The 16,063-nt window shown below is 43.0% G+C and overlaps 1 protein-coding gene across 3 annotated transcripts in view; it reads right to left on the reverse strand.

Annotated features, from left to right (window-relative positions):
• Window positions 1–12,911, reverse strand: part of ATRX (ATRX chromatin remodeler) — a 67,135-nt gene extending 54,224 nt beyond the window's left edge. Inside the window, exons 1-2 of one of the 3 annotated variants that reach the window (XM_030272888.4) lie at window positions 12,716–12,911; window positions 2,155–2,267 (exon numbers count right to left, since the gene is read on the reverse strand). In XM_030272888.4, the coding sequence (XP_030128748.4) occupies window positions 2,155–2,267; window positions 12,716–12,735 (133 nt within the window). In that variant the 5' untranslated portion in view covers window positions 12,736–12,911. The remainder of the gene's footprint in view (window positions 1–2,154; window positions 2,268–12,715) is intronic. The other 2 variants (XM_030272887.4, XM_030272893.4) reach the window with 2 other exon arrangements.
• Between the last annotated feature and the right edge of the window lie 3,152 nt (window positions 12,912–16,063).

The following is a 16,063-nucleotide window of genomic DNA, read 5'->3' on the forward strand; positions in this document are numbered from 1 at the left end:
ATTGCAGGGAAAATCATCCAGCCATTTCCAAATGTGAAGGAGGAAATACAAAATGAAAGTAGACAATGTTTCTGGCCTTTTTAAGTACCTGAAACTTCTCTAAAATATTATAGGCATTCCCTGTTGTGAGGGAGGAACCTGAGAGGTGGAAGGAGGGTGACATTTCTGCTGGAGCTTGGATACTGCCCACCTTCTACTCTTGACCAACTCTGCCCAAGTGGTAAACCCATGGAAAATAGCAGCTTGGAGATCTTGGCAGAGCTTTCCCTGCTCTGGCAGCCCCAGTGAATGCAGACTGCACTCAGGCTGGCAGCCTGATGCACATGTGCAATTCCAAAAGCAGCTGAACGTGCTGCAGTGCCAGTTTCTCCGTGTGCCCACCAAAGGGCCCCGTGTGCTGCAGCCATCCCCTCCAGCTCACTGCTGGTCCTGTCCAGCCACTCCAGGGCTGCCAGGGAGCAGAGCTTCTCCTGGGACTGCTGCCCCACTCCTGGAACAAGAGCAGGCAGGCTGGCTCTCCTGAGCTTTGCATGCTGGCAGCCATGCAGTGGAAAGGAGAGAGACATCCAGTTCCAGAGCAGAGAGGATAAAGAACATTATTAAGGCTATAAAGCAAGTATTGCTTCCGTTTTAACTGACCTCTGTGTGTGGCAGGGACAAAAGTTTAGGGTATGAAGTAGTAGCAGCTAATACCCAACTGATTTCTAACATCCAGCCTTCCTAGGCCACACTTAACCAAGTTCATAATCATCTCCCACCCCACAACACTACCCAATAGTTCACATATCCTCCAAATGCTGGAACAAAACAAGATCCATTACTACATAAATCTGATTTGGCCCCAGTCACATCCATAACTTCTGCTTGTAACGAGCACTCTGGATTAAAAAAAAAAAAGCAAGCACACTTGCCAAAGACATTTTTGTTATGCACAGAACATTAGGAAGGGAAGGAAATTTGCACAGTAAATTCTGGCATTTCCCAATATTTATATGTTTAATCCTGACTCTTCAACTTTAATATGTTCTTTTAGATCTCAAAACCAACACTAAAATATGCCTGCAATGAATTTGCAAGTGTATCCATTTCAAAGACAATCTATGTTTTACAGCAAGGAACTAAATGCTGATTTTTAACTACAGAGGATAGAGAGAAGATTTCTTTTTCCTAGTGTGCTCCTCAGAAATATTTCACTTTGAGATGCATCTACATCACAGTTTATTTTACTGTTCTGCTGAGGCACCACATGAGTAGTTTCTTTTTCCTGTGCTAACAGTTCAGCTTGATGCTGACATGAAGAGGTGAGTGCCACAGGCAGCAGACTCTCTAAACAAAGCATTAAAAGATAAAACCTACACATCAGAAAGCCCATGGAAGATATTACTTAAGACAAGAGGAGTTTGAAAATAAACTCTAATACAGCCAGCACACTCTTCTCCTGCACTCCACTATATCAACACAACTTTTAGCTCATTAAGCAGTAGAGATTGAAAGGTTTTGCATCTGAATTCAGTCCAGGTTAAACTAAGAAACAAATTTAACCAGTTAAATTTGGAAACAGATTTTATTCTGTACTGATATGAAATAATTTCACTTTTAATCATTGTCATCAAAGTGTTTAAACTTTGTTACCTATTTCTAACTTAGAAGTAAAAATGTCTATTATCAATTTTGACCTAGTGCAGGACTCAAGTTTTTTTAAAAGTATTATTTTCTTTTCAAATGTTTCCAGATTATATGTAGAAATCTTTTTCAAATTACTATGAAAGCACCATCTCCAGAACTTCTCCCACACCTACAAGGACTGCAAAAGCATTACTACAGCAGAAAAACCAAGACACTGCATTTATAAATTCAGAAAAACTGGAAAAGGAACTCCTAGCAGAGCAAATACGTGTGTGTCTGATATCTCATGTTTCAGAGAACAGAAATTACCAGAAGATTAGGGTTTTTTCACCTTTAGGAAGATTCAGAACTGAAATAAATATTTTATCAAAGGCCTATTGTGTATTCATCAAGCTATCCACCACTTAAATCACATTAAGACTTGGTATAATTACTCCAGTAAAGTGTGATATAGTGAAATAACAACATCAATTTATTTTACTTTAGAATCACATATACATTGAAAATTAACATAAAATGTCTTTTTACCTATACTTTTGTTTTTAGATAATGCTGGAGGAGAGTTTGTGTCCTCAGATTCTTCTGATGAGTGAGCCAAGAAGTCATGGAGTTTCTGTACCAATGTATTCAACTTGCTTTCACTGTTAAAATACAAGTAATACTCAGAGTTACCTACACATCTCACTTCAATTTATCAAGCTTGAAAGCTTATTTTTATCTCAATTAATACACATCCACAAGAGATGTAAACATTTGCTTCTGCATGAGTATATCAGAGCAAATAAAAAACATATTATTTTTCTAAATACTAAGTGAAACAGTAGGTGCAGCCCTATTGACAAAAAAGTATAAAAAGTATATTTTAAGTATTTTTCACTGCTTATATACAATTATATTCAATACAATTATTGACAAAAATCAAGAAAGTCTGAGTGGTAATGCTGCTATTGACATGAAGGCAGCAAAAAATTAATATTCTACTTGTTAGAGTCCCGCCAGGTAAGAATAATAAAATCTTTATTTCATTACCAAAAATGTCACCTTTGGGATATAAACCACTAGAACTAACAGAAGAGTTCCACCTGCAAACTTAGAAAAAAACAGGTCCACTGAATATGACAGTGAATAGTTCAGTGAATATGACAGGTCCACTGAATATGAAAGTTTGCTGATGCAAAACTTTTATTAAATCTACCACCTCCATATATGTTGTGTGGTGTTAATTTCGTCAAGAAACAACCATGCAGGACCAGATCATTTCTTGATCTGTTTGTTAAAGCGCTGATGATTAATTCATAAAAAATAATCCCCTGGCAACTTTCACTAGACACTTTCAGACCCCAGGAGTACATTACTCCTGGGGTAATTTTGAGGTTTGAGTACATTACTGACTACAGTAAAAATCAACATCTCGATGGCAGGCTTGCCTGACCAAGTTGTTCCATTCCATAACCTCCATGCTACCCCTGGCATTTCACATGGCTTCTTTCTCCCAAAACTACAATTTCCCAGGACAAGGCTTTTGCAGCTGCCCTGACCGTGGCCAAGGGTGCTCAGCCCCTGTTCAGTGCCAGGGAGCTGTTTGCTCCCTTATCAGCCCTCTGGAATCTGCAGCTGATCTCTCCTGACTCATCACCCCTTATCTGCTGCTCCAGACATTTTTCCACTCCTGACCTACCCTAGCCCCAGCAGAAGTGAGCCCAGATGAAGGATAAAGGCTTTCCACCCTTCCCACTGCTTGTTTCCCCATTAATTTCAAAATTGTCTTCTAATAGCAAGAAGAAATTACATTTTCTGTGCCTGTTTTATTGGTCCTAAGAACTTTTGAGTACTCAACCTGCGCAGTCACCTTTACCATCACTACTGTTTCTCTGAACACATCAATTTATTAACTTCTGACTTTCAATTTGTTATTGCTAAAAAAGAATCTCATTTTATCAGAAGGATGTGCAGCTGAGTGCTCTCTTGAGCCATGAGTGAACATCCTCACATCAGTGCCAGTGACTATTCCAACCAGTGAAAATAACCACATAAAACAGCATAAACCATCCGTTGAAAAAAAAAATAATCTGCTCTTCTTTAAATCACCTGAGGTACTCAAAATAAAACAAAATAGCACTTTGCAATGAAAAGATTTTCTGCATGAGTGAAGGGCACTTTTCTTCTGAGACTACATACGTACCATCAATCACTGGAGCAAGTCTGAAAGAGCAGAACAAAGCTCTTTAATTCTCAAGAGTACCTTAAAATTTTTCTCTCAATCTGTCCAAAAGTCTTTCCCTCTAATTACTGGACTCATGCTGCTACACAACTGCCAGTTCCCTAATCTTGGGCTTCCCTTTTTCTCATGGATGGAAGGCATACTTGGAAAACATTACAGAAGATGATAATGATACACTGCTGTCTTAACAGCTTGCATGCTCTCCTTTAGAAGTAGATTTAATGATAATTTACTTGCATTAAGTGAAAAAAAAAATTAGAGTTGTTCAGAATTATTTGATAATAAAAGCATATAAAGAGATTTTATATCCATTCCAGATGGTCTGAAGAAATAAAGCACATTTAGAAAGGCCACATGAAAGTACATTTTTGGTAGTAAAAACAACAACAAAAAAAGCCACACATGTGGAATTCTGTTAATTTAGTTTATAAATAACTTGTTTTGGTAACAGCATTTTAGAAAGAAAATAGGAGCTACACATGAGTTCAGTATTACTACTGTCAATACAGAATGAATTCAGAATAATATGCATGTGTCTTTGTGACTAATACTTGGAACATTATCTACTACCATTCATCAACTCTTATCCTAACTAACGTAAAATTACCACTTTCAGAGCAAGGTGTTCTTGCTGGCAACCAATAAAAAAAATTATATACAAACTAAAACTAAAACGTCTTCTCAACTTGCTTTGTCTCTTGATTATTCATCATTTTGTACCATAAGCCTTTGTTTAGGAATACCAGGTCAAATCTAAGTAAAGGTGTTACACTTAACAAAATATTAATTTAGGGCAGCACTTCATCTGGTTTTGTACAAAAGTGATTTTATGTCATTCATTTCTACTTGAGAAATAACAATCTATTATTTTTGTTTAAAGCTGCTACTGAAAAAGGCTTATTCTTTGCAGTACAGACCCAGACACTATTAATTGATCACAGCCTATAAAGGTGTGGTTCTCAATAAACATCGGAGCCTAAAACTGTAGAACCATCTCTGAAGCACTACTGAGGCAAACAGGCTCCTCTACACTGACAGTCCCCACACTATTAGTGTTTTCACACTTGAGTTTTCTAAGCAAATGGCTCCCCCACCACTGCAGAGCTATTTCAACACTGTTCAGCCTAATTAAAACAGGACAGAAAGGGAAGGTGCCTGCTATTATTGTTTTGGCCCTGAACCTGATTTGTGACCTTGGGAGCTACCTTGGAATGTACCATTCCTTACCTACATTCAGAGCAAGTGCTGTCAAAGCAACCAATAAATGCCTGGCCCTTACAGGGTAACAAAACATCCAGAGTAGGCAAATTACCTATAAATGAGTCCACTAATAATTAGAATAAATAAAGAGCCAGACAGGTTGTGTCACAATCTAGACATAACACGCTTCACTCCAACAGGCTGCTGAGTGCTGCTCCCTGGATGTTCTTACCTGTACCAGGTTTGTGTGGCCAGGCTCTGGTAGTGGGGGGCTACAGGGGTTACAAGTTTCTGCGCAGAGATGCCAAAAGCTTTTCCCATGTCCAGCTGAGCCAACATCAGCCTGCTCCAAGAGGGACACACTGCTGGCCAAGGCTGAGCCCATCAGCAGTGCCCACAGTGCCTCTGGGATTATGTGTTTGGGAAGGGAAAAAAACCTGCTGCAAAACAGCAGCTGGGAGAGAGGAGCACGTATGTGATAGCAGCAACCCTACAGACACTGAGGCCAGGGGAGAAAGCACATCAGCTCAGAGGAGAGACCCACCCGCAGCCCATGGGGGTCCACAGGACAGCAGAGACCCACCTGCAGCCCATGGAGTGATGCCTTAAGTTTTCTTTCATATTTTCCAGATTATGTACTGCATTAGTATATAACTCTGAACTTTATATAAAGTGATGGCAAGTTCTTCTCACAGCTCAGTCAGACAAAACAATCCTTTTCCAGCCCCACAACCAAGGACACTGCTGCAGCTTCATGCCCAAAAAGTGCAAACAACAGGGAATGGAGGAAAGCAACCTGGGAGGATGGGACTGCATCACCTGGAGCTGTAACTGGACAATTAACCCCAAAATGGAAATGGACCAAAACTTATACAAGTGTGAAAACTCCTGACTTGGGTCCATCTTGGGTGTAGCCTCAGCCAGGCTCTTGCACTGCCCAAGGTGAATCCTGTGAAGGCCTTTTAATAAATCCCTGCTTTATTCCTTTAGCTCTGTCCAGCCTCTGTTCCAGGAGCCTCTCAAGGCATCAGGAGGAGCCCACACGTGCTCAGGGTGATGCCCAAAGGAGGCTGTGAGCCCAAAGGAACCCTCTGCTGGAGCAGTCCCGGAAGAGCTGCAGCCCATGGGAAGGAGGCTCATAGGAAAAGTCCATGGAAAACCATCTCCCATGGGAGGGACCCCACTCCCTGCACTGCTCACCAGGAGGAGGCAGAGAATGAAGTAAAGTTGAACCTGGGAGAAAGGAAGGGATGGGCAGAAGGTATTTGAACATTGGGGATTTATTTCTCATTACCGTACTCTGATTTACTAGCAATAAATTAAGCTGATTTCCCCAGGCAGAGTCTGTTTTGCCTGTGCTGGCACTTGCTGGGTGATGTCCCTGTCCTTATCCCAACCTGAACTTTTCACTGTCCTCTCCCTCCCCTGCCCAGCTGAGGAGGGGCAGTGACACAGTGGGCACCCACCACAAGCTCACCCCCTGTGCCAGCTGGTGACTGTCCTTCCCCAAAGCAAATCACATCACCTTGGACAAATGAAATTTTAACAAAGTTTTCATTTGGATCCAGCTTGCCACACATTCACATGATGGTATTTCTTCTGAAGGCAGGCGAGGTGATGAAAATTCATAACCAGGGCAGTGGAAGGAGCAGCACTGACCACTTCAGCAGCAAACCCAGGACACACTGGACTATCCTCTGAAACTGCACTGGAAACCTTGTTACTGCACTCAGTTTCTATTTGCTTTTTAAAGACACTTTAAAAGTGGAAGTGGGGAATGTCTCAGTTATTGTCAACATCTGGAATAATAATTTGAAAGCTGCATTTTCTTTAAACAAACACCTACCAACTATAACTCTAAACAAGTGTCCCTTATGTGCATTTCAGTGGCTCCTGAAAGTGGCACAGGAGTCCTTTCCAGCTTTTATCTATCCCAATGTTGACAAAGATGCTTTTTTTAACCACATCTTCCTTAAATTCAACACTTATCTAAGATTTTTCTATGTTTAAACTTTTCAAATAGTTCAAGGCACAAGTTTTTTCAATTCATGTTTACAGTTGCTTCAAATTAAGTCTCAGTCATTTTTCACTTTTGAAACTGAAACACTGCAGAACAACTATTAAGCAGACAAAATTAAACAATCCTTAGGAAAAATAATTAAAGAAAAATAAAACCAGATGTACTTTTAAACTGCTGGTCATGCTCTGCTTCAAACTGTATCCCTGTGTGAACAGCAGAAATCCAACAAGCCACAGCAAAACTCACAGTATTTTATTTAGGATGGTGGGAAGAGACTACTCCTAAGCCTTGATATAATCAGGCCAATATTCTGTCATCTGCTAATCTTCATAAAAGTTTTTCCTGATGAGAAGAAGAAGGGTTAGAATTAGCCCAATTCAAAGAGTTCAGTTACAAGGGTAGAGCCTACACTGTTGTTTCACATAAAATATGTCAATATTGTGGCTGAACACACATGAATGAAATAGCTTAAAGCTGTGGGAAAGAGCAAAAGAGGAAAAAATGTCCAGTAGGAGTTGTTTTATTTTCTTATCCCAATTTAAAAAATTGAGTGAACACACCACACCTGCCATGTCCTAAGAAACCTACTTCTGTGCAGAAAAAATATAAAACCAGAAAATAAAATCAGCCTACCATCATATTACTTGAACAAGTAAAATACGGTTTTATAATGTGGGAAAACAGAGCACTTCATCCCAGTGTTTGTTTTTGAACTCAATGATGGTTTTCTGCAGGCAAAAGCAAGATGACACTGTAAGTCCTAGATCAGATTCATATTTTAGACCCTACTGACACTGAGACACCAATTCTGCCAAAACAAGTGAGGTTTTACACTCAGGAGTCACACTGTGTTTGTGTTGGCATGAAGCAGCTCTGCTGCCCAAGGACACAAACCCTCACACCCTGCACACACCTGATGCCATCCACCCTCAGGCCTCTCCTCCCTCCTCCACCCCACAGCAGGGAGCTCTGGAGGTCCCCATGTCCAGCCCTCAGCACAAGCAGAGACAGGTCCAGGAGGCCACCCAGGACAGTGTCCAGCCAGGTTCCAAGTGACTCCATAGATGGAGGCCCCACAACCTTTCTGGGTGAGCTGCCTGTGTTTGACCATTATCACAGCAAAGCACTTCTCTTGTGTTTAGGAGGAATTGTACCACACTGAAATAGCTAGATCAGATACATCAGAAAACACCTGAACACTAAAGCTCTGACTGAAAAGAGATGGAGGCATCCAGCACTTCATCAGGGATTCTGCACCTAACACTTGGTTAACACACACTCACTTTTTTACTTTGCTTAGAACTGACTTTTAATCCATGGAGGCTTAATCAAGTGATACCTGGTGCTGTTGAAGACTCTCAGTGATGTGGATGAAGTAATTTTGGAGCTTAAATACACCATAACAGGTTCAGATAAGTAAACAGTTATCTTCCTCCAGACACACAAGGGGAATGAGAAAGCAACAAGTCAAAGTCACTAAGAGACCCTTTATTCTGTTCAAGGAAGCTTACATAATTTCTTTCTGTTCACATGGTGTCAGTTATCACACTTCATTCACTAAGAAGTGAAAAAAAAAAACAAACTTTGTTTTTAACCTGTTTCCTTAATGAGATCTTACAAAAACCCAAACAAGCAACATTACCACAAATCCACCAGGCAAAAGTAAGACAAACAACCTCATCTTTACGTTGGTTTCAATGCCACACTGAAGTGTAACTTCAATGGTGAAACACCCCTGCAAGCTGAAAAAGACTGAAGCCACCACTTGAAAATATAAACACATTTTCACCCTTATGAGACAAAAATCATGTGAAGTGCACACCTTACTCTGTTGATTCAGGAAAGGAAGCTCAGTCTAGCACATATAACTCCAAAGCACAGGTTTTCATTTTACAGGACAAAAGCCACCTCAGTCTCAAATTTACTGCCTATTTTTCAGTCTTGTTTTATATGACAGATGCATTTGCCCAACAAATCTTCTAGGCTGAACCTATTACAACCTACAGCTGGACCCACTCAGATAGAAATTTCTACAATTATGCAGCTTTTGGACTTGCAAATGAACTGCTTCAATGGCACTACAGCTGACATTGGTCAGCAACCTGTGTTACCAAGTTCTTGATTTTTTCAAGGTTTCTTCTCTAACAAAAACAAAAAACCCTCAACACAAACCAATCCATCACTCAACTCCGAGTGGCAGCTACACTTCATCACAGTGAAAGCTTTATGCTCCTCCTTTAGTAAATAAATCAGGACACTTCACCTCTTTTAAAGTCAACATAAAACCCTCCATTATATTTGCCACGGAATTGCTACAATTTCTGCTTTCTCCTGCTGCCACACCAAGGGAACAACCTGCCACTGACCAATCCATGAACTCATTCATGTTTCCAAATCACCTGCAGGCACGAGCTGAGCTCCAGCAATACAAAATGTGATTTCATGAGGTTCAGCACTATCCTTAGGCTTTCCCTTTATAAAAGACAATTCTGGTAATCCAATTTAAAATGTTCTTGGTCACAGGCTGAAGACATTTGTTTTTATGATTAACACAACATATTTTAGCATTACTTGGATATTTTCTTTTGGTGAGGTATAGGCACATAAAAAGCAGTCTCTTTCTGACCCTTCAAGCAGAGGGTACAAGGAGCTGGTCTGTAACAGAAAAGTGAGATTTTCAAATCCCCACAATGTTAAGATCACCCTGTTGCAGAATCTGTATTACAAACCCCTCTGACCCACCAAATAGTTTCCTAGAAAATTAAGATACCTTCAGTTAAGCCCTATAAAGACCCTGACAGAAAGTTTGCAAAGCTCTAAAAGACAGTATTGTACAAAACCAGAAATAACAAAGTCTCTGCAGTAAGTTCCTCTCAGATAATTTCATTTAAGTACTGCAGATACTCATTTTGGGGCACAGCTGGCACTGAAGATCACACAGTTTTGCTCTTCTTCAGGAAGAGCTGAAGAATCTGCCTATGCCCATTCCAGAACAGTGTGGAAGACACAGAACTTTCACTGTCCCTTTAGGGAATGCAGAATATTGGTGTTGACTTACTTCCAATTATATCATTGTGGCATCAAGTAACACAACTCAAACAACACTGCAATATCACTCAGAACAAAGACATACAACTGATTCAAAAATGCAGACAATTTAATAAAAACTTTAAAACCAAGTGACCAATACAACGTGAGGCAAAGAATCTGGATTAAAAAACCCCAAGAATGAAGCCTATTTTGCCAATTAAAAAAAAAAAACAAAACCCTACATTTCTTGACTACCAAATACTTCAAGTGAGGAAAATTCAAAGCTTACTTTCGTTTCCTATTGCTGTGCTTATGTTGTACAATGTGTGAAGTGGCAGGAACAGGTTAGGTCACTATGACAAAGATTCCTCCTCTTGAAGAGAAAAGGACAAGGGAAAAAAAAAAGAAAAACAAAAACAACAACAACAACAAAAAAAAAAAACAAAATAAGTTTTTTGGGCAAAAGTTATTGAGGCATCTTTATAAACATTTATAGAGGCAGCACTTTTTAAAAGTTTCTTAGGTTACTCCAGTTTTCTAAATTTAATTCTAAATTTCCTATTTGGGACACGGCAGACTCCTAAGATCTTGATATTAAATAAAAGTATTCTTGTAACAAAAGTTTAAAACTTCTCTGGGAGCAGACTAGTATGGATTGATGATTTTCCTCTGAAACACTGTTAAGTCTATCTTCCACAAGTGCTGGGAATAGATTTTCCATCGAAATTCAGTTTTTTGCACATCTTACCAAGAATTCTAACAGCAATCCCCCAGTTATTTTATTTATACAGTTATTTATACTTTATTTCTGCACACCTCTGACATGGACAAACTGCAGAGAGCAGAGGATGAAGTGACACAAACTCAGGCAGCTGACAGCCAACACCACTTGTGGGAAATGGAAACAAAAGAGGAAGACAGTATGTTTTTCTTCATTTCCTTCTCTCCACCTCCAGTTTTAAGAAGAACTGGACAACAAGGCAAAGCCCATGCAACGTCCAGTGCCATGTCCAGCTCCTGGCACAGACCTTGAGTTACAAACTGCTCCAGATGAGCTCTACACAAAATGGGAATTATAACAAACGTTTAAACTGATTGAGAACAGAGTTCGTGAACAGAAGGAAAGTTTGGAGCATCAAAAAATTGTTATGCACACCTACTTAAAAGCAGTTTGTCACAGGGCTGCTTACTCTGTGGGCAGATCCCACCCAAAGACTGCACACAATCTCAGATCTAGTCTGTCCATGCTTTTTGATCTGCAAAAGGACAAATAATCTGAAATAATCCCATCCTCTCTGCAGGCAATCTAAGAATTACATGGAAAATGTATGAGCTTCTGTGTCCTCTTCCTCCAAAGCAGCCCCTTGCTAGTAACACTAATAGTGAAACTAATAACAACATAAGAATATGGAAAAGGTTAAGTACAAACCCTGCATATTACAGACCAGGAACAAGTGGTTCAAAAGAAACCAGACTATGGACAACAGGGAACAAAATATGACAATCACAATTTAAAAAAAAAAAAAAAGGAAAAAGCAAAGCTTTCCAAACAGAAAAGCATTTTTCAGAATATAAAATACTAATAGTGACTGCAAAGCAGACCATAAATATCAGTAAATCAAGATCTTTTTGTTCGATCAAAATAAAATTCTATGCTTGATTTCAAGGGCTGGAGAAGAAAAAGGAGGAAGCCCCTTAATTAGCACTTCAGTCTACACAACAAAAACACTCCAACAAAAGAAGTTGTTTAAACTGTCAAAGCACTTTAAGAACACAGAGGGGAGAAAATGGGAGTGAGAAGCAGAAAGGATGAGAGATGGACAATCCATATCTTACAAAGTAAGGGAAAAAATTCACGCAGAAAAAACTGCTGGGAAGTCATGCACCAAATAATGTGCATTTGCAACGCTCATGACCTACATCAGCATGTGATTAACGTCAACAGTGTTGATAATCATCAAAACCTTTTTTTTTCCTAGATTCCTAATTGGAAATGTTAAGGCTTCAAAAACAAACAATACAAAAGAACAGAAAAACCGCTATCCCTTCAAGTTTTACCTAAAATGACACAGTAGTTATGAACTAGTCAAAATAAGGCGGGAGCTGAAGATACACATAGATGACCTCGGAAAAAACTTTACGCAATAAAGGCAGAGTGACGAGCGCTACAGACACAGCGATGCCTCTCCAGCAGGGTTGGAAGATCCGTGGCGGGTCAGGCGAAAACCCCTCACGTCAGGCCCGCGGCTGCCTGCGGGTGCCGGACCGCGGGGCGCAGAGCGCCGGGGACTCGGACAAAACCGAAAGCACACAAAGACAACTCTTTATTCCCGGCCTGACATGGCGCCTCCCTCAGCGCCGCTTCCCGGCCGGCCGTTGGCTGCCGCCGCTCCGCCTCAGCCCCGGCGGGCTCGGGGAGCTCCCGCCGCGCTCGCACGTGGGGCGGGGGCCGCCCCCGGGCCCCTCCCGCCCTCCGCGCCAGGCCCGGCCCCGCCGCCCGGGCCGAGCGCGGCGCTGCCCTCCCGCCGCCATCCCCCGCCCGTCCCGCCAGGGCCGCGCCGCGCCCGGCCCCGCCCCACCCCGCGCGGCCGCCGCCGAGCCGCCCGGCCCGGCCGTACCTCACGGGCTCTGCGGTCATGACTCCGCCGCCGCTGCTCGGAGCGGAGCGGCCGCCCGGGCCGGGGCGGCGCTCAGGCGCTGGGCGCAGACAAAGCAGCGGCGGCCGCCATCACTCCTGCCGCCGCCATCTTATCGGAGGGAGCGCGAGGGACCTGCCTCCTGCCGCCGTCCTCCTCCGCCGCCTCCCATTGGCTCACGGCCGCCCACAGCTATTTTCTGATTGGTCGGCGCCGCGACGACTGTTGCTAGGGCAGTTTACGTCACTATCCCAACCTTCCCCGCGCTGATTGGCTGGGGCGGGGCTGACGTCACGCTGGCGTCATGGGCCGAGGCCCGTGACATCATTTGTTAACAAAGTGCACTGACACGTGTGCCCAGCAGGGGGCCCCAGGGCGCGGCTGCGGCCATGGCGGCGGGGCCGAGCGCTGCCGCACACCGGGGATGGACAGCGGGACAGGAGCCGGGGCACACCGGGACAGGAGCCGGGACACACCGGGACAGGAGCCGGGGCACACCGGGACACACCGGGACAGCAGCCGGGACACACCGGGACAGCAGCCGGGGCACACCGGGACACACCGGGACAGCAGCCGGGACACACCGGGACAGGAGCCGGGGCACACCGGGACAGGAGCCGGGGCACACCGGGACACACCGGGACAGGAGCCGGGACACACCGGGACAGGAGCCGGGACACACCGGGACAGGCACCCCCTCACCGCAGCAGAGCCTCGGGCCACCCTGCAGCCGCAATCAGCCACGGCGCCTGAACCACAGCGTTCAACACCACGTCACCCGCACGGACAGCAACAGGAGCCGCTGCCCAAACCCCCGTAACAGCACCACAACCACCCTCCTGCTCCATGAGGAACCCCAGAATAATTCTCCTCCTCTGCAGGGATCCCTGGAACAACTCTCCTGCTCCATGAGGATCCCCGGAACAACCCTCCTCCTCTGCAAGGATCACCACAACCATCCTCCTCCTTCAACATGATCACCAGAGTGATCCTCCTGACTTATGGGCATCACCAGAATCACCCTCAGCCTTTCCAGCAACCACCATCCTGATCCTCCTCCTCCATTGGGATCACCAGAATCACCCTCAGCCTCTCCAGGAATCACCATCCTGACCCTCCTCCTCCATTGGGATCACCAGAATCACCCTCAGCCTCTCCAGCAATCACCATCCTGACCCTCCTTCTCCATGGGGATCACCAGAATCACCCTCAGCCTCTCCAGGAATCACCATCCTGACCCTCCTTCTCCATGGGGATCACCAGAATGACCCTCAGCCTCTGCAGGAACCAGCCCTGGAACTCCAAGCCCACAAGCAAGCTTGGGAGCAGAGTTTCCCAAGCACAAAGACAGCAGGACAGGGATAACATAAACCCCACACAGGCTGAACATGAGCAGCCCCAAGCAACCCTGCCTCAGCCCACCTTGGCTACAACTTTTCCTTTTTGATCAGAAAACCCTGTAGATAAAGAAATGCATCATTGGCAGCTACACCTAAGTATGCCAAGAGAATTTTGCCTGCTGGTACTAGCAGCTTCTACACTCCTGTCAGATGTTAGAGCGTTGAGAAAGAAGGAGGATTGGAATGCAGCCCTCTTCAAGGGAAAGTTGTTGAAGGCTTTTGTGAGAAGATGACTGAACTCAGCAGGCTTCACCAGGTTCACTAAAACCAAGCCCAGTACCACACAGAACCTGAAAAAGGTGACAAGCATTAGCCACTTACTGTAAAGAAAAACAGTTTTGAAAATTAGTATATTTTCCTGAAACTAAAGAAAAAAAACTAAAGAAACTAAAGAAAAAAGATTGTACATCCTCACCTGGTTTCATAAAGCAATGTATGAAACATGAGAAAGTACCCAAGCAAATAACCCCTAACACCCATTTCATTCTGTGATAATAGAATCAACAGCACTTTCACACTTCAGAACACCCAAGCTTACACATCTCCCAGGGAAATTCTCCAAACAGGTCTACACACAATTCTTTAGAATGTAACATTTTACCCAAGAGCTGCGCCCTGTATCTGCTGAATTTAGTAATAGCAGAGAGCAGAATCAACAGCAGCTTTGTTACCAAACTCCATCTCATGTTGGAGAAGACCAAAGCATCACCTGCCCTCTCATTCGATTTTAGAAGAAGAAAAATCCATATTAAGTGACTGTCACAAATTCCGTGAAAATTTGAAAAAAGCCATTCTAGGTGTTCTGCCACCAGTGAGATGAAGCAAACAGGAAGCATTACCCAGTCTTAGCTCTGCATTAGGACCCCAGTTGTGTGATTAAAATAAGAATACAAAACATTCATTTTCCTCCTCAAGGGATTTAGTCAGCATTACCAACTAATATCCCACTAATTTGGAATAACACAGATTTATTACTATTGCTCTGTAATATTTTATCCTTTCACTGTTTCCTTGGGGAAGGTATTTGAAAGAGTTTAAAAACCCAAATGTAATTGTCTCCAGTTCATAACTTCTATCTGAAGTCACAGATGTAAAAGGAATCCTACTGTGAGAAAAGGTCAAGATAAAATAAAAATGGAAATGCTTCCATCTCCCAGCAAGTACTCCAGAAGACAAAACCCAAAATCATGAAGTTGTCAAAAAACAGATTGGAGAAGCACAGAATCCTTTTGTACACTGAAATCTGTGACCAGGCAGATACTGGGTGCATCTGCAGGGAAACCCTTCACATCCAGCAGAGCTGCACCCAGTCACATTCCCCCATCACACAGGACCCTTCCCCTGCTCCCACAGCCTTGGCAGAGACAGGATTCAGAGCTCAGCTTGCAGCACAACCCACTGCAGTCTCACCACACCCATTGTTTCTCTTCATAATGATAGCAATTAGTTCTCTTAAGTACATATTACCCTACTTTTAAGGAACATGGCTGAAAGACATGCATAGCTATCAACTGCCAAGAGGATATTTTAATAACTTGATGTGCTCCTGACCTAGAAATACAAACTACATATACATCTCTTTCATATTATCATCGGTGATAAAAGTAGCACAATTAATCCAGACCAATAAAAGGCTGTGCTTAAATTAATTTTGTAGGAATGATCAAGATCTGAGCTGTTAATTGGAACAGGTTATGTGCAACAAAACTCTCTATTTCTCAGACAAAAAGCATGATAAAACTGAAAACAGATGATGCTCACTCGAGGGCCTGGAATTGTTCTTTGTGTTGCTGTTGCTCTGTTCTTAGGAAAGACCAAATAAATAGTGTGGAGTCACTAGAGCAGTGGTTTGTAGTCGAGAATTAAACTTTTTCAGCATGAGAAAATAGTAAACACCAAGGTCTAAAACAGAAACCAAATGCCAGTACTT

This window comes from Taeniopygia guttata, chromosome 4A (genome assembly GCF_048771995.1).
Source record: "Taeniopygia guttata chromosome 4A, bTaeGut7.mat, whole genome shotgun sequence".
Lineage (NCBI taxonomy): Eukaryota > Metazoa > Chordata > Aves > Passeriformes > Estrildidae > Taeniopygia > Taeniopygia guttata.